General features: G+C 43.7%; 2 protein-coding genes across 4 annotated transcripts in view; both read left to right on the top strand.

The window, feature by feature from the left end:
* Nucleotides 1-5,940: 5,940 nt before the first annotated feature.
* On the top strand, nucleotides 5,941-16,138 carry LOC135524391 (inactive phospholipase D5-like). The gene is made up of 10 exons (XM_064951888.1): nucleotides 5,941-5,979; nucleotides 9,771-9,907; nucleotides 10,188-10,371; nucleotides 10,644-10,752; nucleotides 11,680-11,807; nucleotides 12,478-12,675; nucleotides 13,875-14,026; nucleotides 14,354-14,519; nucleotides 14,854-14,944; nucleotides 15,219-16,138. Exons 1-10 carry the CDS (start codon nucleotides 5,941-5,943, stop codon nucleotides 15,446-15,448), a joined length of 1,434 nt encoding a protein of 477 aa, XP_064807960.1. The 3' UTR covers nucleotides 15,449-16,138.
* A 1,379-nt stretch (nucleotides 16,139-17,517) lies between these two features.
* Nucleotides 17,518-25,549, top strand: part of LOC135524336 (girdin-like) — a 31,431-nt gene continuing 23,399 nt past the window's right edge. For 2 of the 3 annotated variants that reach the window (XM_064951807.1, XM_064951795.1), the window contains exons 1-6: nucleotides 17,822-18,377; nucleotides 18,485-18,576; nucleotides 21,054-21,159; nucleotides 24,185-24,254; nucleotides 25,088-25,146; nucleotides 25,370-25,453. In XM_064951807.1, the coding sequence (XP_064807879.1) occupies nucleotides 18,315-18,377; nucleotides 18,485-18,576; nucleotides 21,054-21,159; nucleotides 24,185-24,254; nucleotides 25,088-25,146; nucleotides 25,370-25,453 (474 nt within the window). In that variant the 5' untranslated portion in view covers nucleotides 17,822-18,314. Of the gene's footprint in view, nucleotides 17,554-17,821; nucleotides 18,378-18,484; nucleotides 18,577-21,053; nucleotides 21,160-24,184; nucleotides 24,255-25,087; nucleotides 25,147-25,369; nucleotides 25,454-25,549 lie in introns of those variants that run through there. The other variant, XM_064951800.1, reaches the window with a different exon arrangement.

Below are 25,549 nucleotides of genomic sequence, written 5' to 3'. Positions count from 1 at the left end.
CTGGCGCTGGAAAGTGTATGATCGCCAACCCTATGCCCGCATGCCGCTTCTCCAGACAATGGAGGACGCATGTGGGGACATAGAGGCTGCCTCTGTCCAAGGTTGGATACGCCACGCTAGGAGATACTTCCCTCCATGTGGGGACATAGAGTTTGCCTCTGTCCAAGGTTGGATACGCCACGCTAGGAGATACTTCCCTCCATGTGGGGACATAGAGGTTACCTCTGTCCAAGGTTGGATACCCCATGCTAGGAGATACTTCCCTCCATGTGGGGACATAGAGGTTACCTCTGTCCAAGGTTGGATACCCCATGCTAGGAGATACTTCCCTCCATGTGGGGACATAGAGTTTGCCTCTGTCCAAGGTTGGATACGCCACGCTAGGAGATACTTCCCTCCATGTGGGGACATAGAGGTTGTCTCTGTCCAAGGTTGGATACACCACGCTAGGAGATACTTCCCTCCATGTGGGGACATAGAGGTTGTCTCTGTCCAAGGTTGGATACACCACGCTAGGAGATACTTCCCTCCATGTGGGGACATAGAGGTTGTCTCTGTCCAAGGTTGGATACACCACGCTAGGAGATACTTCCCTCCATGTGGGGACATAGAGGTTGTCTCTGTCCAAGGTTGGATATGCCACGCTAGGAGATACTTCCCTCCATGTGGGGACATAGAGGTTGTCTCTGTCCAAGGTTGGATACACCACGCTAGGAGATACTTCCCTCCATGTGGGGACATAGAGGTTACCTCTGTCCAAGGTTGGATACCCCATGCTAGGAGATACTTCCCTCCATGTGGGGACATAGAGGTTGTCTCTGTCCAAGGTTGGATACTCCATGCTAGGAGATACTTCCCTCCATGTGGGGACATAGAGGTTACCTCTGTCCAAGGTTGGATACCCCACGCTAGGAGATACTTCCCTCCATGTGGGGACATAGAGGTTGTCTCTGTCCAAGGTTGGATACACCACGCTAGGAGATACTTCCCTCCATGTGGGGACATAGAGGTTGTCTCTGTCCAAGGTTGGATACACCACGCTAGGAGATACTTCCCTCCATGTGGGGACATAGAGGTTGTCTCTGTCCAAGGTTGGATACACCACGCTAGGAGATACTTCCCTCCATGTGGGGACATAGAGGTTTCCTCTGTCCAAGGTTGGATACGCCACGCTAGGAGATACTTCCCTCCATGTGGGGACATAGAGGTTGCCTCTGTCCAAGGTTGGATACGCCACGCTAGGAGATACTTCCCTCCATGTGGGGACATAGAGGTTACCTCTGTCCAAGGTTGGATACGCCATGCTAGGAGATACTTCCCTCCATGTGGGGACATAGAGGTTGCCTCTGTCCAAGGTTGGATACGCCATGCTAGGAGATACTTCCCTCCATGTGGGGACATAGAGGTTGCCTCTGTCCAAGGTTGGATACCCCATGCTAGGAGATACTTCCCCCCATGTGGGGACATAGAGGTTGCCTCTGTCCAAGTTTGGATACGCCATGCTAGGAGATACTTCCCTCCATGTGGGGACATAGAGGTTACCTCTGTCCAAGGTTGGATACGCCATGCTAGGAGATACTTCCCTCCATGTGGGGACATAGAGGTTACCTCTGTCCAAGGTTGGATACCCCATGCTAGGAGATACTTCCCTCCATGTGGGGACATAGAGGTTACCTCTGTCCAAGGTTGGATACCCCATGCTAGGAGATACTTCCCTCCATGTGGGGACATAGAGGTTACCTCTGTCCAAGGTTGGATACCCCATGCTAGGAGATACTTCCCTCGGTGTTTGGCAGGAAAAAACGCATCTTGTGATGTGGACGAAGTATTGTGGCCAGACCCAGGCCGGAGAAGAGATGAGGCGTAGCTTAGCTGCCCCCCCTACCGATTCCTGGACTTCCCCCCCCCCCCGGGACCCCACACACACAATTGTGTTCTTTACTGTATTATAAAGAATATACTTTTGGTTTATATATGTGTATGGTTTTGTTGTATGCTACTGTATACAACAGTAATGTTTGGCCTAATAAATATGTTCTGTTTCTACATTGCATTGGTGTTTACAGTGTACTTGTTACCCCTCTCAGCAGATGACTTTCACTGTAGAACATTGTTGAAATGTAGATATAAGCCGATGAAAGACCAAAGAGCTTTAGATTTAGAACAACAGTGTTTCCATGGTATATCCAAAAATGTACTATTATGAAAGCAGTGTTTGCCATTTGATGCAAATGCTTCATTCTGACATGTGTTTAAGGCATTTTGAATGCAGTGTTACATTTTGAAGGAGATGTGAGGAATTTTGCATTTTGTGTGTGCAGTTTTGGGAATTGTGTGTAGAGTTTTGAAAAAAAGGAGACAGTTTTGAAAACGTGTGTAAGCAGTTGGAAAAAACTGTATTGAGCTACTATTTCCTTTCTTATTTAGCAAATATTTGTCTTGATTTTAACTCTGCACTGTCGGGAATGGGCTCGTAAATTAGCATTTTACCGCAAAGTCTACACCTGTTGGATTCGGTGCATGTGAACAATAACATTTGATTTGATTTGAATTTGGTAGTTCAGTGGAGGGGTTATCTCCAGGGATACAACAGGAGTTTTCCTGACTATATGACCTGAGTGTTTTTTGATCAAATAAAAAAGAAAAAGGTTGAGAAAACCACTGACCTAAATATGGTTTGAGAAAACACGCAGACATGTTAAAGTGTGACCTCCCGCCAATGATACTATGGTGGGGATTTCTGGGCATCGACTATATCTAGAGACGTGTGTGTGTTCCAGCGTGTGCACCCACCTTTGGCAACATTCTTCCTCTCGGGACACGACTCGACCCTTCCCGTCCACACCGTCCTGCTCTCTCTCTCTCTCTCTTGCTCTCTCTCCTCCAGTCAGAGGGTGACACCCAGAGGGCACCTCTCTCTCTGTCATAGAGCCCAGTGGGGTTCCTCATCACATTATCCCTCCAGCATGCTCTAGTTCAGCATGAGAAACCAGCACATATCCTGTAACTACCATTATACACACTTCATTGGCAGTAGAGTAGAAGATACAATTCCTCACGTTGTATTGAAACATGAGTCAAGCGCTGTTCACATATTCTATGTCATTGAGGATGTAGCCTGGATTCCAGGCCTCCTCTTGTACCTTCCTTTAACTGAGACTATTGAGGATGCAGCTGTTTATACTGCAGGCTGGGTTAGTGTATATGAACATCCCTGAAGTGGCTGGTATAGAGTGTCAGTCTGACAAGTTTCTCCACTTTATGGAGGAGATCTCAGACGCTTAGCAGAGACAGATGGGTCAAGATGGGGAGATGGATGTGAAAGTAGTTTTACTCAGACTCCCAAGGTTGTTTGAGGTAAATTAACTTTAACTAAACTTCTCCACTCCGCACCAGCTCTCTCTCTCTCTCTCTCTCTCTCTCTCTCTCTCTCTCTCTCTCTCTCTCTCTCTCTCTCTCTCTCTCTCCCCTTATGGGCTCCAACCCCCTATGCCTCCTGCAGTAGGTAGCATATGCTCTTCAGTCTTCGCTAGTGTTAAACCATGCCAAGTTTCCCTGTGAATAAAAAAAGAGACATTAGAGGTGAGGAGAAAGATGGAAGTGGTTTAGCTTCTTGCATGCTTGATTCTTCCTCACTTCCTCACTGCGGCCTTGAATGCACTTTTGTGCACTGCAGAGTGCAAGAGTGTTTTATCTTCCTCTGTAGACTAGAGCAGAAAGGGTACTGGGCTGGTGGAGAGATGTTATGTTATGGCCTTAAGCGCAGTGATTGAATTTCAATTATTATGACGCAGGAAACTTGAATTGTAGGGTGTAGAAAACAAACATACTATTATGACATCATTTGATATGCTGTGTGTGTGTGTGTGTGTGTGTGTGTGTGTGTGTGTGTGTGTGTGTGTGTGTGTGTGTGTGTGTGTGTGTGTGTGTGTGTGTGTGTGTGTGTGTGTGTGTGTGTGTGTGTGTGTGTGTGTGTGTGTGTGTGTGTGTGTGTGAATGTATTTGTGTACACTGTATACCTATATCCATCACATGATTATGTTGGGTGGATGGAGGTGCAGTTGAATCAATACCATAAACATTCTGCTAGTTCTGCAGCTACTTTAGTTGCTGCCCTATACCCAGTAGGAATGTTTCTTTAGTTTCTGCCCTATACCCAGTAGGAATGTTTCTTTAGTTTCTGCCCTATACCCAGTGGGTATGTTTCTTTAGTTTCTGCCCTATACCCAGTAGGAATGTTTCTTTAGTTTCTGCCCTATACCCAGTAGGAATGTTTCTTTAGTTTCTGCCCTATACCCAGTGGGTATGTTTCTTTAGTTTCTGCCCTATACCCAGTAGGAATGTTTCTTTAGTTTCTGCCCTATACCCAGTGGGTATGTTTCTTTAGTTTCTGCCCTATACCCAGTAGGAATGTTTCTTTAGTTTCTGCCCTATACCCAGTGGGTATGTTTCTTTAGTTTCTGCCCTATACCCAGTAGGAATGTTTCTTTAGTTTCTGCCCTATACCCAGTGGGTATGTTTCTTTAGTTTCTGCCCTATACCCAGTAGGTATGTTTCTTTAGTTTCTGCCCTATACCCAGTAGGAATGTTTCTTTAGTTTCTGCCCTATACCCAGTGGGTATGTTTCTTTAGTTTCTGCCCAGTAGGTATGTTTCTTTAGTTTCTGCCCTATACCCAGTGGGTACGTTTCTTTAGTTTCTGCCCTATACCCAGTGGGCATGTTTCTTTAGTTTCTGCCCTATACCCAGTAGGTATGTTTCTTTAGTTTCTGCCCTATACCCAGTAGGAATGTTTCTTTAGTTTCTGCCCTATACCCAGTGGGTATGTTTCTTTAGTTTCTGCCCTATACCCAGTGGGTATGTTTCTTTAGTTTCTGCCCTATACCCAGTGGGTATGTTTCTTTAGTTTCTGCCCTATACCCAGTAGGTATGTTTCATTAGTTTCTGCCCTATACCCAGTAGGTATGTTTCTTTAGTTTCTGCCCTATACCCAGTAGGTATGTTTCATTAGTTTCTGCCCTATACCCAGTAGGTATGTTTCTTTAGTTTCTGCCCTATACCCAGTAGGTATGTTTCTTTAGTTTCTGCCCTATACCCAGTGGGTGTGTTTCTTTAGTTTCTGCCCTATACCCAGTGGGTATGTTTCTTTAGTTTCTGCCCTATACCCAGTGGGTATGTTTCTTTAGTTTCTGCCTAGTGGGTATGTGGGTATGTACCCAGTGGGAATGTTTGGGGATTTCATTCTAGTCCCTAGCAAGGTCCATTTGCTTTCTGCCGGTTGAGTTTTGCTTCACAGGGCAGGTAGGAAGGAATAAATTAAGGGAGAGGAGCGGGTTGGAAGGAAGAAGAGGGGAGGGAGGGAGGGAGGGAGGGAGGGGGGAGGGAGGGAGGGAGGGAGGGAGGGAGGGGGAGGGAGGGAGGGAGGGAGGGAGGGAGGGAGGGAGGGAGGGAGGGAGGGAGGGAGGGAGGGAGGGAGGGATGAGGCTCAGCTTGGAGAGTGCTTTCAGATTGGATGTTTGGACTGAAGGGGTGGGCACAGTCCTGTTCCTACTCTATCTCTCCCTCTGCTTCTGTCAGTGTGGAGGGGAGTAGAGAGAGCACACACACACATCCAAACACACACACATCCAAACACACACACTTTCACACTATCACTGTGGACAGAGTAGAAGAACACACAAAGGAAGAGCCAGAGAGGAAGTGGAGAAACCATGTCAGGGCTTACCGGGACAGACCTCGGACTACACCACGCATCACACACACTGTCGGGACCAGAGCAACAGCATTATGAGGACAAGGGGACACTGTGAGGACAGGGTCATAGTTATGGTTTACGAGGACAGGGTCATGGTTTACTAGGTCACTGAGACTGGAGAATGTCTAATGTGATTAACCATTAGTTGACCGTTAGTTGACCAGGTGTGTGAAGTTCAAAGGACTCATGGCAGCACCAACTACACAGCCACAGGAGCCTATGAAGGTGAGTTTGAGATTTACCAATGATGCATTTGTTCATCACCTTCCTTTTTTATTCTTTAGAATGATTTATGTACATTATTATTCATTATATTGTACATAATTGGGTGTTAATGTCCTTACAGAACATATTGGCTCATTTCGGCTGAGTAACTTTTCTCGCTGAGATTGTAATGCTTGATCATAATGAGATTTGATTGGTTGATTATAATATCCAGAAGAGTAGGCTTTACTTGTAGTTAGTTGCATACAGATACAATTGGTCACCGAGAATAGTGTTTTTTAAATTATATAATTAAATAACATTTTGCTGTGGAATTAAAAATGATACCAGAAAATGTAATTCTGGGTTTGTGCCGGGAAAGTGTCTGGCTTGTATTTATTGCGGATGAATTTCCCCATGGGTATTAACACCAGCGAAACGTGGCGAGGTCCTTGACTCCGCTAAATTAATTGAAGGGAGGAGCGGTTCCCTCGTTCCCTTGGCGCGACAGACGAGTGCAAAGTGCATCCGGGCTGTTTCTCCTTCGTTCCGCATGAGCGCTCGCGACAGACAGAGAGGAGAGTAGATGATGGCCCGGGTTTGAAATTGACTTGACAATATTTTTCTATGTGGACTGGCCATTCTCAACATGTTATAGCTGAGGAGTGACACTTTTTGTTTCACTAACTGTCAAAAGTTGTATAGTTTTTTCTGACTTCTTTGTTTTGCTTCACTGGCAAAAGTTTCATAGGTTGTGAATGATGGTAAATGTCTAACTACTTGAAGTTTTAAAAAGCTGCTGGAGAAAGGGGGACATTTGCATTGCTCCTTCACCCAAAGGCACTGAACAAGCTGACAAGGGGCCAGAGAGGGATGGTGATGAAAATACTAAATCTAGCTGTCAGAAGTTTTATTGGTTGTAATGGTGGCAAATTCTTGACTACATAGAATCTTAAAAAACTACAGTTGTGGAAGAAGGGTTGAGGTTAAAGCTCCCTCACCCAAAGACAGTAGACAAGCTGGCAGGGGCCAAGGGAGGATGTTGATTCAAATACAAAATGGGAGAAGAAAAGAGAGAAAGAGAATACATAATGTGATGGCGACAGCCACACACAGCGCAACACTGATACAGGCGCCTCGTGCCAAAGGGCCAAACAACCGAGAGAATCAGATTGCAGGAGTGTCGAGCTAAGCGAAACAGAACTGCCGGCCTGCACTTTTAAATGAAGAAATAAAATGGGGACTTCTTGAGGATAGCGGTCAGAAGAGAGATCTGTAATTCTGACCATTGACCACATTGACTTGGCCCTCAATTAAAGCTACATACATCCAACCCACTAGGAGAAGAAAATGTTCATCTTTACTGTCCCCCAAGGGGATGTGTCTTCACAATACTGTTGTATAAAATAGATACTTACACTCAGGGGCACAAGTTTCACTGGGGCATGTCCCCCCCAACATTCTGCGTTTGCATTTTTGTCCTCCCAGTTTTATCATTGGAATGTGATACAAAACGAGGCAGCGGCGTACTTTAGGACCATGCGGACGCCTCCGAGTAGGCTGTTTAGAGTGTTTATCGGATTGGGTAAAAAAAAAAGATAAATTATAATAATGATGTCCCCCCCACTTCTGAAACTAAAGTTGCACCCCTTATACTATTAAACATGTCATTTACATCTACTACATCTACTAACAGACAAAAAAAGACCCCCAAAAGTAGTACACGGTCTCAATACAGCAAAGTAGCCGGTTTAAGGTTGAACAAAATCCTTTCAGCTTGGATGCGCCTGAACAATTCAGGCGGGCGTAGGGCAGCTGTAGAAAAGCCCTACATACATAAGCCCCTGTTCTTTTACTTCAATAGAACAGTGGTTTCCTTCTTTCTTTCCTTTAAACATAGTTTTACTGTGAATCAAATTTGCCTTCATTTTGGTTTGGAAGTGTAAGGTTCTGTATTTATTTTCTTAGTCAACCTCATGTTCTGTTTCGTTGTGTTCTTGAACGTAGCCCTGTTTCTTCGTGTTCTTGAACGTAGCCCTGTCTTTAATTTTTGTTCATTGATTTCACCTGTGTTTGTTTCTCACCTGGTCTCATCGGCTCCTTATTTAGTTCAGTTCATTCTGTTTGTGCCTTTGTGAGGTATTGTTTGTTCTGACTTTACTAAGCATGTTCCTAGCTCGTTTGTGAGAACCAGTTATAGCCTTCAGTCCTATTTTTGTTGCTCCTGCCTTTTTATGACCATTGCCTGCCTTTGACCGCGATTCCTGCCTTCTACGAAGGCAAAATAAACACCTGCCGTGCTCTGTGTGGGAATCTACACCTTTTCTCCCTGAGTATTCCTTACAGGAAGACTGTTCCACTTCACTTGTCCCCTCAGCTTCTTCTTAGCATAAAGTAGGATTTGAGAGATATTGGCCGTGTGTGTGTTGATCCCCAGGGAAAAGGAATCCATGGATCAAACGCACATTTCATCAATGACTTGTGATCCCTCCATCCTCATTCAAAACTCACCATATAGTGCAAGACCCCTACAGATGTAGGATCTTCATTTGATCACCCTTTGTGGCTGAGAATGTTTAGGACTATTGTATGTTCCATTTAGCAAGGCAAGCTCCATCAGACACAGGTCAAGTATTTGAAATGATTTCAACTCGAGAGGAACCAATTTGCCAAGTGTCGTGACTATTAAAGAAATGGGGCTTGGTTCAACTGTCCTCAAGTCAAAATGTGACACTGTATAAAAAATGTAATAGTTTGTTTTTAAATGCCATGCAATGGAGCGTTATAACAGCCTCTCCAACATAAACTCAAGTGTTCCACTGCAGCATATACTGTATCGTGTGTTGGAGGATGGCAGGATCTCTAGAATAGGACATCCACCATCAATATTCAATATATTACCATTAGACCGTAAGCTCGCATCGTCCATTCTCAGCCCATTCATTTGGAATGCCTGGAGCTAGCCACCGGAGGATTGTAGCCGAGGAAATGTGCTTCGCTGCCTCCAATGAGAATTGATTACTTCCACTGTCCGACTCAGATGCACTCAATGCCCGCGTTAAATATGGACCATACCTTCCTTTGTCACATCTGATGTCTGACTACACAGTCCAATGACCTTCTATTTGGGGCACAACCTTCCATTTATTGATTCGTAAAATCCTGACTGCTATTCAAATGTATTGATGATTGATATACAAATCTAATGAAGGATGATTTTCTTGTTGTGTAACACCTGAGACCTAATGGACTTGTCAATAGTTAATCAAGTCAGTTTTGCTTCTTGGCTGAGATTAGTCCTAGTCAGGAAAGAAGAGATTGAGGTGCATTTAATAAATCCATTGAGGTTCCTTTCAAAAACGGTTCGTTGTCAGTTTTGCTCCCTTGGCTTCATTTCTATTAGTCATAATCTGGGATGTAAACCAATTACAAGGGGACAGATTGAGAGGTGCATTTATGGGTTGATGTGGATAATGTTCTTTAGGGCATACGTTTTAAATGATTTTACAATGGAAAACAAGTATTTGTGTAAGCTATTGGATAACTCCAGGGTCGTATTCACTAGGGCACACGATATCTAAGTATTTGCAGCAGAAAACAAACATTACCCTTTCTCATTGGACAAGTCCAGCCTGTCCGTCCATGTATGAGTCTGTTTGCTGCCTATTGAACACAACCCTGATTTGATGTGTTGTGTTTGTCTCTCTGTCTTTCAGTCCCGACAGAAGTCCACTTTAGTCATCCATATTTCATTCTATTTTCTTCCGTATGGTGTCTAATGATCATGATGTGTGTTCCTCCCTGTCTTCCAGTCTCAGCAGAAGTGCATAGCCATCTTTGCTCTGCTGTGCTGCTTCGCTGTGCTGGTGGCTCTCACCTTCTCCGCTGTAGACGTCTGGGGGGAGGAGGAGGACGGAATCACAGAAGAGAACTGTAACAGACACTGTCGGTAAGAGGTACAGGAACTATAATAGAGGAACCCAGAACCAAATACTTGCGCTGGCTAAATGAAAGTCATTACAAAGGTCCAAAACAGTCAGCAGGGCTACCTATCTGTAACAAGTAAATCTACATGCTTACAACATGGTTAGAATTGACAGGAGTCAAAATCTTCCAAGGCCCTAAGATGCTATCATAAACATAGGTCTTAGATGTCTGCATGATCAACTTCAGAGATCTGAAATGATGTATAGGATTTTTATGATTAAAACTGTATGCTTTCTCATCAGCATTGTCCTTGTGGAGAACATTCCGGAGGACCTCCCCCTTTCCGTAGATGGTACAACCCACGTGCCCCTCTCCACAGGCCTCAACAGCCTGTTGGACCAGGCCAAGCACTCAGTGGAGGTGGTATCTCCCGTCTGGAACCTCAACTCATGGGACCAAGAGACATGGACCAACTCTGGCAAACAGGTATCTTGTAACAATAATGCCACTTCTTCCTCTTCATCTTATTCTACTTCTTCTTCTTCTTCTTCATCATCATATATCGCAAACTATAAAACTATGGACCGTTCTACAAATGTTCTACTTTGGCCAAGTGCTATTCCATTATATCAGCATTGCGCCCAGCAGCAGAAATTGATACTAAGCCACACAAAACCTGCAACAGTCTTTGGATAAGGACATTCACAGAGCAGAGGGAATAATAACAGTCATACTGTACATATCCTTTTATGTCTCAGGGCCAGCTCCTGTTCCAGAGACTGCTCAACCTCAAGACTCGGGAGGTTCAATTGAAGATTGCCAGCAGTCTCACAGACTCTGCTGAACTGCAGAAACTAACAGAGCATGGTAAGTGACACTTCATTCATATCACTCCACATAATATATAATAACAGCAATGTATTATTCATTGCTGGCCTATAGTACTGTCTGTGCCCAATTATGCATACAGATGTAAGAGCTTAATTGAATAACTATTTTGTTGTTGAGAATTTTCCTGCAGAAATGAGCAGAAATGCAAACTTGTAGTGCATTTGAGTTTTTAAAAGGCTTCTAAAATTGATAATTTCCACATTGAAAATTCAGACTTGATTTGCCCTAACAAAAAATATCAACCCCTACAAAAATGTCCATTAATTATAATCCACATAATAATTCAAATTTCCTGTTGCTGCAGGATTATTTTCCTGCTGTAGCAAACATCCTCATCTGTAGGCTACAGTGTCTCATATTTATCTTAAGGAAAGCAGATACAGCACTTTATATAACATTTTGTCATACCCGTGGTATACTGTCTGATATACTACCGCTGTCAGCCAATCAGCATTTAGGGCTCGAACCACCCAGTTTATACAACATTTTATACAACATCCATCACTGTATGAGCTCCACTCTCACTCCTTGAGCTCTCCGGCAAACTTGTGTCCACAAGGTCAAACAACATGAATGTGCAAATGGATCCAACTTAACTGCTTCCTTGTCAAATTGCCTCCTGCCTCCAAGGCTGCCTGTACGTCTTCTCGAATGTGGCCGTGATTTAAGGGGCCAATAGAAACAGGGCTTTAGAAGCCTAAATGTTTGTCTGGAGGTTGTGCCCTTCAGCAATGTACTTTACTGCTCCCTTCTAAACTGCTCCTGGGGTTCTACACTGAGGCCGTCCCTGTGCTTCCAATCCCTTGGAGTTGGGCTGATTAAGCAAAAAGACCCATTTCCATTCTCTTCAAGAAAATGGACAATAAAGTATTCTTCTTCCCTGACTTCATTTTCCCCCTGCAGGTGCCGAGGTTCGCTTTGTGAATATGTCAGCTCTGACCAGAGGTGGACTGCACTCCAATTTCTGGGTTGTTGATAGGAAGCATGTGTTCATTGGCAGTGCCAGCATGGACTGGCGATCACTGTCCAAGGTACCAGTTCTAGACTAGGGTTTCCCAAACTCGGTCCTGGGTCCCCCCTGTGTGCATGTTTTGGTTTTTGCCATTGCACTACACAGCTGATTCAAATAACCAACTCATCATCAACCTTTGATTATTTGAATCAGCTGTGTGGTGTTAGGGCAAATACCAAAACGTGCACCCAGGGTGGGCCCCAGGACCGGGTTTGGCAAACCCTGATCTAGTCCATTAGTGATTAGAGAAGTGATTACCTGGCACTTTCATGCCGTAATGCCAGCTGGTGGTAGAACTCCCATTGAATGTAATTAACATATTGGCCAATGAGGAGTCAACACACACACACACACACACACACACACACACACACACAGTGCAAGACAACAGAAATCTACACACTCTAGCAGAAATGTCAGCAGAGAACAGAAATTTCTCAAGGTCCTATACATGCAATAATGAGCTGTCAGCAGTTTTTGTCAGCTGAAATAAACAGGCATATAGTCCACAAACACTGAAACAAACAATGTGTTCATCAGACAAGTATTCACTTATAGTGCATATAACTAGTCTGTTTGAGGAGTCTCTAAGCCGTCCAGTCAACACACTCATTCTCTCTTTAATAACCGGACTGTCAACCACAATTCCTCCTCCTCTCCCTCCGTCTCTTCCCTGCATCTCTCCACAGAGGAAGGAGTTGGGGGTGGTGGTTTATAACTGCAGCTGTCTGGCTATAGACCTCCATAGGGTCTTCTCCTTTTACTGGCAGCTCCAGTACAGAGACTACGTCCCTTCTATCTGGTCTAAGAGAGTCACGGCCCTCTACGGCAAGGACAACCCCGTAACGCTGTACCTCAATGATACAGAGGTTACCGCTTATGTGTCGGTGAGGATTCGTTATTATGTACTATGTATTACATAGAGCAGATTAGTGGAGGCTGGTGGAGGGAGGAATCGGAGGACGGGCTGCGTTCCATTTCTTCCATCCCAGGCATTACAATGAGCCTGTCCTCCGATGTATAGTGACACCAGCCACCACTGGTCTACAAACCATAACATTGTCTTGCTATAGGAGTTTTGGAGTTATGTTTTTCACTCTTGTTGAAATGGAGTAGAATAACCCTTACTAACCCTAATCCTAATTTACCCTAATTTACCCTAACCATAGCCCTAACTAACCCAAACCAACCCTAACCAATCCTAACATACCCGAATGCTAACTAATCCTAATTTACCCTAACCCTAACCAACTCTAACTAACCCTAACCCTAACTAACTTTAAATAACCCTAACTAAGCCTAAATAACCCTAACTAGCCCTAACCCTAACCATAACTACCCCTAAGCAGTTTTACCAAACATCTTATTACTTGACCATGCAGCTGATATTTACAAAATGTTCTTGTACCCTAGAATGTTCTGAACTAGATGGACAAAATCTTTACAAAACATTATGACACCCATAACAGATTGCTTTATCAATTATTAAACCGACACCCATCCGGGTGATTAATCATGTAAATGTTAGGCAGAGAAACAAATGAAACGTCTCCGTTCGACGCGCCAGCGTCTAATTTGACAGTAATGAATCTCTCCATCCCCCTAGGGATGATGTGTTGATCAGCTACAGAGAACACATTCATCATCATAACAGGAAGTAATGATGGTACGGCGTCCTACTGTGATGCTGCTGTTGGCAAAACCTTGCCCTCCTCCTCTGCCTCCGTTCCCCTCAGCTCACTTCTGACAATGACGCATGTTGGGGTTATGTCCGTCCTCGTTTCGTCCCGCTACTCCCCCCCCCCCCCTACGTCTCAGACTATATTAAGTATTGAGACTGCTTAAAATGTAGGAAATGGGAAATTGAAAAATAACTTTTGTTTTGAAAGTGTGAAATATAGGCTAATATGCTGTCACATAGAAGGCAGTAATAAAGTGAAGCCATGAAACGCTAAAGCTCTACTTATTGAAATAGTTGACCGTCTTTAATATAACCTGCAATCAAAACAAGTCAAATTGAATCATTTGAATGTGTGTTCTCATCTTAATTATGATTCCTTTCTTGGTTCCTTCCTTCCCTCCTCAGACCTCTCCTGACCTCTTCTGTCCTAAGGATCGGGCCAAGGACATAGATGTCATACAGCATGTGATGCAGGAGGCCAAGTCGTTCATCTACATCTCTGTCACAGACTACCTTCCCCTACTCACCAGAAGGTCTGGAGGGTCTTTAGTTTCAAGGTGATGCTTCCCAATATCCGATAATGAGCCTATTCATCTTTTCACAATGTGCTCATTATAGTTGGACCAATGACATAATATATGTCATACAAGCTGTAGCTATACCTTCTGCAATCTGCAATCTGAGCGCAGACGTAGTTTGCATCCGTGCCTTGATTCATGAATTTGAGAGCCCAAACCCTCCGCTTTGTAGCAAACCAAGTGGCAGGGATGCCATTGGCTGAAACACACATGAAGGATTGTGGCTCAAAGTGTTCTTCTAAGACCCAGTGGTCCTCTGCTGTGCATCTCATTTCCTGTGACTTTGTGACCCTTCCATGGACACAGATACTGGTCTCCTATCGATGAGATGATACGTGAGGCTGTGGTCCTGCGAGGGGTCAAAGTTCGCATGCTCATTAGTTTCTGGAAGCAGACCCACCCGCTCACCTTTAACTTCGTGATGTCCCTGGAGTCACTGTGCATGGAGCTGGCCAACTGCTCCCTAGAAGTGGTGAGTGAATGAAAAGAAAGACTGTGAAAGGCCTATTAAAGAGATATACTGTATATTACACTCCAAAATACCACGTACTGTAGCTGGTTGTACACAATCAAGGGTGTGGGTGACTTCATCTCCACATTAGAGTACTTTTGACTACTTCTAAAACTTCTAAAAACATTGATGTTGGACTGTAATATTCCTTTCAGAATAAAGTGGCTCAGGAATACAGATGTGTGATGGCTCATTGAGTGTTAAAGCAACTTGAAGCCGTACAGTGCACTAAGCATTGCCTCTATTACGGTGGATATCAACTTGGTTTTATGACTTTAATCTTCTGTTCCTGCAGAAGTTTTTTAGCAGGAGGGAGCAGATGGCTAATAGTCAACCAGGAGTCAACCACAATAAGTACATGGTGACCGACAGTGCTGTGTACATAGGTCAGTGATCCAGATGTCACTGGGAATCTACTGTATCATTGATTATACAATTATTTATACGGAGAAGACATATTATCCTTTACTCTTAACCCCCCACCCCCCACACACACACACACACACACACCCACACACACACACACACACACACACACATTTTGGAGATTCGCAAAGGGTTAACCACAATTCAGCACTCCCTAGAGCTAGTTTGGAATGCAGTACCTTGCTCAGGGCACAACGGTATGATATCTGACATGCGCTGCCTCTATTTCCTCAGGTAATCACGACTGGGTGGGGAGTGAGTTTGTCTATAACGCTGGGACCGGACTCGTCATCAAACCAACACAAACTCTCAAGGAGAGGGGCGCCACAATCCTGAAACAGGTGAAGGCTGTATTCGAGAGAGACTGGCATTCGCACTACGCTAAAACCCTACAGGCCAGTAACAGGACTCCAGAGGGTAGTAAATACAGGAACCTCCACAACAACCAGAGGGCCAGAGTCTGACGGATAACAAGGAGGGCAAAGAGACCTGGAATGAGTCTAACGACCCCTATTAATAGACTATCAGCACAACTTTCCCTTTAACTTGTCATGAAACAAGGGTGTATTCACTAGGAAGTAAACGAACGCAAACAGACCCGAAAGGGGGTGGGACCGAGTTAAAATTGTCCAATATGAAACTCTCGTTTTCGTAGCAAAAATGTTTCTGTTGCAAAAGGTTTTGCTGCGGTTTGCTGTGGTGCGTACTAATGAATGCACCCCATGTTTGATGACGGCCAAATATGGATTACCCCGAAGATGCACAAATCTGGTTATGTGGACCATTATATGCACTGTTATACGCATGAGCGGCATGGAGGTCGAACATAAAGGACTATTCTAATGGTGTCATTTCTTTCAGGACAAGCTACATTTACACACACTGAAGTATATATGCATTTTGTATTGTCTGATTATGCATTCAGTTTGACAAGAATACCTCAGTATTTTAACCTTTTCTAATAATCTATATAACCACTAAAAAAATCATAGTAAACATAAAATGCTTTGCCTTAATTATATTTCACATGCTTACATGGAGACGACCTCTCTTTCTAGACTTATTGTCATATAAACAAATTACAATATAACTGGTAGGACGTTACCTGTGTGCAATTGCATGGCATGCCTTTTGGGGGAACTGCCAGAATGCCCCCCCCCTTCCTTCTCAGTACACACACGCTCAAGGACAAGAGGCTAATTTAACCTAGAACAGAAGAATATCATTATACAGAAGCCAGTAGGCCTAAGTAAGTAGGAATGATTCATTAACATACATGGAATGTACACTATATTTATGATATATTTATGATACAGTTTCGCCTTGTTGATCCATAATATAATGTGAACTTATTTTATACTTGACTGTAATAAAAACGATACCTCGTCCTTATTTCCACTGTTCTGAAACAATTCCGACTGGAAGTAGCAGAAAAACAAAGGATATAATGGCCACCACTTTGGCCTAGTAAATGAGAGAAGTGTAGGAAAATTTATCATGGGGCTTACTTTTCCCATCAGGGCTGTTATTCTCATCGGGGCTGTATTTTTTTTTTTGGGGGGGGGGGGGGGGTGACAGTTAACTTCATGCCTAAAATCTATGGTTTATAATGCTATTCTACACATTTTGTCATGAGGCTATGATAAAATGTTGCAGTTTTAAAGTATATTGCCTACTATTTACACATTTTGGCATGAGGCTGAGAAAAAATTTAGCAGTTTATAGATTATTTCCTGCAATTCTACAGATTTTGCTATCATACGCTCCTCCCCCCAACAAGAAAAAGTTGTGTTATAATAATTTGGTTGGCGGCCCCCTGGAGATCGGGGCCCAGGGCACGTGCCTTGCGTTCGTGCCGGGCACCACATGAAGCAACATCAGGAGTGTGGTAGTACTTATTTTGAACACATGATGGTGCTATAGTATTATATTGGATATCAAATGGCTCTTGGTTGTCACTGTGTAAATGGATTCAATGAGAGATGAGAATTACTTTTTCATGTTCAGTTAGTTGTATGTTCACCGCAAAGTTTGATATCAACATTTTTAGTAAATTTTATTATAGACTATTCATGTTGAAATTACAGCCTAGGCTTAATCGTGTTGTAAATTTTTATAAACATGTAATGGGGCCTATCGTTTGATAGTTTTTTTGTTTGGATTTGGATTGCGGTTTATGTATCCCCTCAACTTGCATTATACAATGTTTTGCACATTTTCTGTCCAAATTGTATTTTGTTATAAGGAATAGCCTTTATGTAGCCTATGGTGGTGATATGGAATGGGAAACGTGCTTTCCATTCCTGCTTCTTCTAGTGAAGAGTTGCGTGGCTTTAGCATTATCCATGTGGTGTTTATGGTCGCTTTGTGAAGAAAAAGGACGTGCCTCCTCCAAGCGATGAGGAGATGGAGAGGGTGGGTTGGGCGGGTGCCGTTGTCATGGCAACAGATTAAGGTCAAAGATATTTTAGACAGCTCTATTAGCACTTTTTGCTCCTGCGGATTAGCACCAACACGGGATTATTTGATATGGGTGGTGGCATCAGGGATGTGCGATGGTTTGACTGAGGTTAGTGTGTTATCAGTCTCGTTTTGTCATGACAAAGATACGGACCGGTACACAGATACGATTTATTCATAGTGAGAGATCATTGTAACTTTTTTGCACATTTAGTGTTGCTGCTTTCCCGGCACAGCGTCACTCGTAGGTTGAGTGTCCCGCAAAAGAACGTCAAATTGTAGGTGGTAGATATTGATACGCGCGTGCATGTGTTTTTGTACGGGAAAGAGAGTGAGGAGTGGGAAGAAAGAGGGAGGGAGGTAACGTTAGGTATGTGCACCCTGACTGCCTGCAGATGCCTTTGCAGCAGCAGGGAATGGATCTTCCAAGGGATGTTGGTGACATAATACATTTGCGGGGGAAATGCCAATGGAATTTTTTTTGAACAATGCGTGTCCACGGCTACATATCGACATCTTTTCAAAACAAATTATGTAGCATGTTAGTTTGTGTACTAGCGACAAAAGTGCGTATGGGGCTATTATGCAGTCTTACTGCGGCTGCAGCAGGGAGCTACTTGAATTCTCAAATAGTTTTACTAAAGCGACGGGATCTTTGCTGATCACAAGAAATACTGCAGGCTTTCCCGCAATGACAGTGGCTGTGTCCTGCGTTTCATTCACCTCTAGGCATAGGACGAATGTTTGAATAAAGAGTGTTCTCTGTTTATCAAGCAAACGATCTCTCTTTTGACGCCTACAGAAGTCATCATCAAATCCAATATGTTTTGCTGATAAAGGATCGATCAATCATCAAGGACATCGATCAAGATGGAAAGCGAGGCTTTTCTTCCCCATCTGGAGCAATTTATGCTCAGCCCGCTTGTCATTTGGGTAAGTAACCTTCTGCATGTTAAAAATGTAGCTATGATAAATGTCCTTGGCGTTGATTTTCCTATTAATAAGCAAATAATGATGTTTTTATTTTTTGTTTTGTTTAGGTGAAGACATTTGGGCAAAACGATGGGAACATGACATTGGATTATTCTGAGTTACTGGATGGGGTCGTTTTGAACAAGATCATGATTCAAATGTAAGTTTAGTCTGTTTTTTTTTTGTTTAGTTGCAAATTTTGCCCTATGCACTGCAGCCAATAAGGAAGTTGGCTCAATGTCGGCCTGGTGTAGCCTAATCCAAGCCAATGAGCAGCACTGTCCAAATAAAACAGTTAGTGTAGCTGGAATTTGACACATTTTGACACAGCCCATGTCAATGATTGGCTTATAACCGCTTCTGCTCATCTGACAGCAAGCTACAGTGTTGCTCACAATGTTGCTGTGATCATTCATGCTAATAAGGAGAGAAGTTACATCATAATAGGCTATTTAACTTGGTTGTATTTTGACTATAATCTTAGGGCCAGTCTCTCTGCTATCATGCTAACTCCTTGTCAGTCGTTGTCATGTTTGGTGTGACAATGACATCAGGGAAGTTAAGAGGAGCACAAACAGATCTGGGACCAGGCTGTTTTGACTCCATTTTGACTCCATTTTGACTCCATTTGGGCATGCTATAATTAGAGTGAGTTCTGCTGCCAACTTCATGCAAAACAGAATGTATGTACAAAGTGATATAACACTTAACTTGTTTGTACTCCAGTCCTCTCAGAATTTAGCCGCATTTTAGGAATGCTATTTTTAGAGCTCTAAGTTGTGCCGGGTCGGTCAGGGTCATTCTGCCTGATATTTGGTGTTTTTAGAATGAAGTTGTGTTCTTGTATGTTTCTGCGTGTCGGCTAGTGGATACAGCTGTTACTAATATAGCACAGAACTGCTGAAGTTCTTGTTAACTAGTCGATGCTGCACAACAGTGTGTGCTTTGTCACTCACTTGCCCTGAAGGAGTTCATTGTTGTCTGTCTGTCTGTCTGTCTGTCTGTCTGTCTGTCTGTCTGTCTGTCTGTCTGTCTGTCTGTCTGTCTGTCTGTCTGTCTGTCTGTCTCGGTAAAGAATATGTACTGTAACGTTTCTAATTGGTTTCCAGAAAAGGTCGAGTCTGAGTCCCAGATCACTTCGTGCAGTTTTTCCAGCTCCCATTGCTGATGTGACAATGACGGCGACGAAGTTGACAAGACATTACGAAACAGATCTGGGACAAAATAGGTCCATAGCCATCAAAGTCTTAAAGGAAGTCTTCAAGAGCTTATTGAGTAGCTTATTGTTGGGGTACCTTATGGCTGGGAGAATTATCATCATCACCCACCTAATCATCACAAACTGATGTCCCCTCTGATAGACAATCATCAGTGTGGCGGGGAGTGTGTTAGACCCAAGCTGTCCAATGAAAAGGCCCTATAACCCCATAGAACAACTTTTACTATGGGTAGACATAGCCTAGCTCTGAACCCGAGGTACATGCCTTTTTGGGTGTGTAATATAAATTTCTAGGACTAATGTGTTATGTCTGAAGGGACCCAAATAACTAGAGGTTTAAACAAATATACATATCCTGTCTTCTTGGGGATAAGAGCGTCTGTCACAGTCTGGCTAAAAAACAATACACCCCCCCCCCCCACACACACACACACATACACACCACACGCATTAATTACACACACTCACATACACACACACACAATGCTGGGGTCTGCCGGTGGGTTAGGTTTAGGATAATCCCTTGGATTGCATGGAGACCCTCTGGATTAGGGGCTTGTTGATAGTGTTTAGTTTTATGTGGAGAGCAAGACAGATGGCAGGGAGGGAGACAGTAGTGGCTCAGAGACCTACAGGAGACTATGGGGTCATCCTCATTAGGGCTCACAGTAGTGAAACATTTTGCAACGGGAATCGAACATATGTGTTTCTTATTGGACCAGTTCAGGTAGTCCCTCCCTGTTTTGGAATATTTGCTTCCATTTGCTGCCTAATGAATACAGCCATGGACAGATACCAGGGTACATCCTGCCAAATAGGTTTAGGTCACTGTGTCAGTCAGATTGCCAGTCGTTAGGGAAATTGAAATGGCTGGGAAGGGAGTGGATGAGTGAAGGGAGGGCTCTTTTAGGTGCTTGAGTGGAGTGTTGCTGGTACCAGATCTGTTTGTGCTGTCTTCCCAACTCACACGTGTCAAGGACCATAGGAGTTAGAAAAACTGAGCAAACAGATCTAGGACCAGGCTAGAGTGGAGCAGGCTGATGCTATGGCTGGAGAGCAGCTACCATTTGGCTGTGAATTCATCATACCATGAGCCTGACAGAGGGAATGATGTAATGGGGCAGAAAAAGAGGGAGAAACCGAGAGAGAGAGCTAGAAGCAGGTTTGATGGGAGTTAAAGCCCAGTTTAGTCAGATGTACTATATCTTTATAGCACCTGGCTTACCACATAACTCACCACCTCTGTGGCTGTATAAATAGCATCTAATACATCTTAGAAATAGCATTTATATTTAATGTCATTTCATTTCCTTCAGAAATCACAGAGGTAACACTTGCCCATCTTTGTGGATGTAGCTGAAATACGTTGTTGTAATTAAGTTGCTATAACGTTATTATAATGTTTTCATTCTCCTCAGAAATCCCAAAGCGACTCTTCCGAGCGTCAACAAAGTGAACGACGACCCCAGTCAGAGGATTCTGAACCTGATCGTTCTCATCCGTCAAATCAAAACCTATTACCTAGTGAGTCACAGTTATGGATGTTCCCTCTTAGTTAAGTTTCCACCATTAAACATTCCTCCCTTTTATACTGTGTGGAACATTTGAGTTTGAAAGATTGGCAAGTCAAACCACATTCATTCTAGGGAAGGGACACTCACACACACACTCACAGTCTCAAGAAATGCATGATGGGAAGGGTTAATACCCTCTAAGTGAGGAGAGCAGCTCTCTGCACATCTGGTCCACGGCCCTGGCCTGATCTGGTCGGCCACCAGGCCGCCCACCAGACTGTCAACCAGGCTCTTCTTAAGACGACTGCCCTAAATATCACCACATCCATCATGTAAACATCTGTGCCATCAGTGTGTGTCGTTAGGTAGGCTACAGTAATGCCTGTGCCATCAGTGTGTGTCGTTAGGTAGGCTACAGTAATGCCTGTGCCATCAGTGTGTGTCGTTAGGCAGTCTACAGTAATGCCTGTGCCATCAGTGTGTGTCGTTAGGTAGGCTACAGTAATGCTTGTGCCATCAGTGTGTGTCGTTAGGCAGTCTATAGTAATGCCTGTGCCATCAGTGTGTGTCGTTAGGCAGTCTACAGTAATGCCTGTGCCATCAGTGTGTGTCGTTAGGTAGGCTACAGTAATGCCTGTGCCATCAGTGTGTGTCGTTAGGTAGGCTACAGTAATGCTTGTGCCATCAGTGTGTGTCGTTAGGCAGTCTACAGTAATGCCTGTGCCATCAGTGTGTGTCGTTAGGTAGGCTACAGTAATGCTTGTGCCATCAGTGTGTGTCGTTAGGCAGTCTATAGTAATGCCTGTGCCATCAGTGTGTGTCGTTAGGTAGGCTACAGTAATGCCTGTGCCATCAGTGTGTGTCGTTAGGTAGGCTACAGTAATGCCTGTGCCATCAGTGTGTGTCGTTAGGCAGTCTACAGTAATGCCTGTGCCATCAGTGTGTGTCGTTAGGTAGGCTACAGTAATGCCTGTGCCATCAGTGTGTGTCGTTAGGCAGTCTACAGTAATGCCTGTGCAATCAGTGTGTGTCGTTAGGCAGTCTACAGTAATGCCTGTGCCATCAGTGTGTGTCGTTAGGCAGTCTACAGTAATGCCTGTGCCATCAGTGTGTGTCGTTAGGTAGGCTACAGTAATGCCTGTGCCATCAGTGTGTGTCGTTAGGTAGGCTACAGTAATGCCTGTGCCATCAGTGTGTGTCGTTAGGCAGTCTACAGTAATGCCTGTGCCATCAGTGTGTGTCGTTAGGCAGTCTACAGTAATGATTGTGCCAGACCTACAAGGCTTTGGAATGACCCATTTGGGTGGGATCACGACAGAGAGCGAGAGAGTTCCTCTCAGTCACGACTGTCTATCTGTCTAATGCTGCGGTTTGGATGTAAAACAGAGCAATTATACAGACATAAGATCAGTAGGGATTGGGAAATAGAGAAGGTTTTCTTCCAGTGGGTTAGAATATATAGTACAGTGTGAATGTGTGATAGCCCCGAGACATACTTTATATTGTTATAATTCCAGTATGGAGATCATTTTGAAACCGAATGTATTTAGCTAGTTTGTTTGTATGAAACACAATTATTCTAGTGTCTGTATTTATTTACAGGGCATGCATTTGTACAAACTCTCATCATACAGCACACACAGTGTGTCATTACAGTATATCATCTAGAAAAATACATGAAGAATGATAGTCTTTTGAAATTATATTGTCGTAGAGTATACGTAAAGGGTCTGTGGTGTGTTTACCAGCAATCTACTTTCCCAAGGGTTTCATTTGGATTCCGGAGGGAGAGTTCAATCACATCTAATTCTTGCTCTGCAAAAAAAAACAAAAAACAGGAAAGAAACACCAAGAACAATCAAGATATCTAATGAATTCCCCTCAGAATTCCTTATGGGCCCCGGTCAAAAAGGAGCGGATTGCAATTTGGGAGGTATGCTAAGATGGCCAATGAAGACGTCAGCTCTCCTCTCGCTCCCTGCAGTAATGAAGGCTACAATGCTTGATCAAAAGATGAAATGGAGTTTGTTTCCCAGACACTATCATTTCAGGACAGATTCAAATTCTGTCATATTTAAACATAATTATTTTGGGATGGAATTGGCCTAGTTTGTGTTAGTCTTAGATTTGTGCATTTTGTGACAGGATTTTTAAAGATATATTATTTTTGTCATATTCAGCTGCAACGTTGCAGCTGTAATCTCTATGTCAAATTTATCCAAGTCTTATTTTGTGTGTAGTGCACCAATCACTGGTTGAAGAGAGGATTTTATCTCAACTCTGCTATAAACCGCAGTCAGAAAAATTGACTTCACTTCATAATCAGATTTTAGCTCGAGGGGGAAATCAAAGTGACCCCAGAGCCCAGTCCCTTGAAAATTCCTCACTGGAAATGGGTCGCGGTCACTGGAAAATGTACTGGTTGGTTGGATGGCAGTGGTTGATTTTACTGCATCACAGCTGCATGGCTCGCCAGACTGGAACTCTCTTACTAGGGACTTTACTAATTGTTTCCTGAACTGAAGAGGGGCCCTGGTTTTCCCAATGGGAAATTAAACACTGCATTACACATTCACACCACATTAGCCTAGCTAGCCACTGTAGCGACCAACAAACAGACATGGGTTCAAATAGTATTTAGTGTCTTTCCAATACTTTCGCTGTGCTCGATTGAGCTTACCCTGGAACCAATGGAATAGTCCCTAAAGTGCAAACCCCTCCCACCTGGCACTCGACGCAGGCTCAATAAAATGTGCTACATATTTGAAAGAAAATGGCATTATAGGCTGAAAGGGTTATGCATAAAGAAGCACCAAAGAAACTGCCCATTTCTTACAGCCATTCTGGTCCCTCTCTGTCTGTTGGCACCAAGTCGACACATTTAAATGCCTGACTATACAATCCCAACCCTACTCATTCAGATAGCATTGGCCAGATCCCAACAGTGTATTTTTTTGTCCTCCTGTCTCACTCTTTCATTGTCCTTTTCTGTACCCAATCTCCCTCTTTCATCCCCCCTTTTCTCTCTTTCCTAGGAGACTCTGAGGCAGCTGATCATGATGCCCTTACCCAGCGTGTTGCTGCTTGGCAGGACTCCTCACTGTGGTGTGTTTGCCCACCATGCCCACACCGTTTTACATTCTGTTGAGAAACCCAAAGAGAGAGCAGTACACCCTTTGAATTCTACCGGTGCCCATTGAATTCTTTGTGAAGTACAGTACTACTATAGTTCCACAGATGTAGCATCTTCATTTGATCACCCTGTTGTTGCCGGAAATGTCGAACTTCTATTGTATTCAATGTTTAAAAAGGATTTTAAAGTTGGTCATATCCACTTAAAAATGTCCGACTTGATTTGCCCCAACAACATTTTTATCAAACATTACAAAAATGTTCATAAATTATAATCCACACAATAATTCACATTTCCTGTTGCTGCAGGATTATTTTCCTTCTATGAGAAAGTGGTCAAATGAAGATCCTACCTGTCGACTTGGTTTGCCAGTCACACACGTCTGTTGAGAGACTAGAAATACCAACTGTATCTGTGCTGCGTACAGTTTGTACCGTTTGTAAGATGATTGACACCATCTTAGCGTTTGCAGTATCATCCTTCCATTTGTTGTCCATGACATACCATGACATCATATAATTATTCAAATGAGTAAACTGAACTCAAACCAGACCAGTTAATTTGCAATGCTGCCCTCAAAACTCCTATAAGACAGACTTTGAGGGCCTTCGCTGTCTGTGTCTTCAGCAGATGTGTAATTTAATAGCACACCATCAGTCTGATAGATGTGCTAGCCTTGGTGACAGGCTCTGGCCTGATGAGTGACCCAAATTCACACAGCAGCCTGCCTCAAATTAGACTACATCTGAATCTCCTTTAATCTGAATTTAATGTGGGGGTTGTATTTTGGGGGTTTTCTCCTCAGAGCAAAGTTTGGAGGAAATGAAGAAATTACTTCTTCTCTTATTGGGATGTGCTGTCCAGGTAGGGGGAGTTGGAGGGGTGTGTGTCACTGTGTGTCACTGTGTGTGTTTGCTTGCTTTTATTTGTCTGAAATTCAAATGGAAAGATGTTGTTTTAGCTGTCTCATAATTGAGGATTTGAGGGGGACCCCTGTTTCACCTCACCAACAGGATGTCCGTCCCCCAGGCTAGGCTACACACACTCATTAAGACCCTAATCTACTATACCCACTGTGTGTTTTCAGTGTGAGAAGAAAGAGGAGTACATCGAACGCATCCAGACTCTCGACTTTGACACGAAAGCAGCAATAGCTGCTCATATCCAAGAGGTAGAGTATCTCGTTCCACGTTGCGCTTGTCCCTGGTCTGTGCGTGACAATGACAGCAGTAGAGTCGGCAAGACAGATCTGGGACTCAGGCTGGCT

The sequence above is a fragment of the Oncorhynchus masou genome, chromosome 4 (assembly GCF_036934945.1).
Source record: "Oncorhynchus masou masou isolate Uvic2021 chromosome 4, UVic_Omas_1.1, whole genome shotgun sequence".
NCBI classification, from domain to species: Eukaryota; Metazoa; Chordata; class Actinopteri; order Salmoniformes; family Salmonidae; genus Oncorhynchus; species Oncorhynchus masou.
Note: the sequence above shows the minus strand (reverse complement) of the source record. Positions and strands in the feature narration are given on the sequence as shown.

Excerpts from the sequence above, each read along its gene's own strand:
- LOC135524391 (XM_064951888.1), top strand. The coding sequence starts at position 5,941 with ATGGCAGCACCAACTACACAGCCACAGGAGCCTATGAAG. Across the intron at positions 10,372-10,643 it reads GGACCAACTCTGGCAAACAG|GGCCAGCTCCTGTTCCAGAG; the intron begins GTATCTTGTAAC and ends TTTATGTCTCAG. Across the intron at positions 11,808-12,477 it reads ACTGGCGATCACTGTCCAAG|AGGAAGGAGTTGGGGGTGGT; the intron begins GTACCAGTTCTA and ends ATCTCTCCACAG.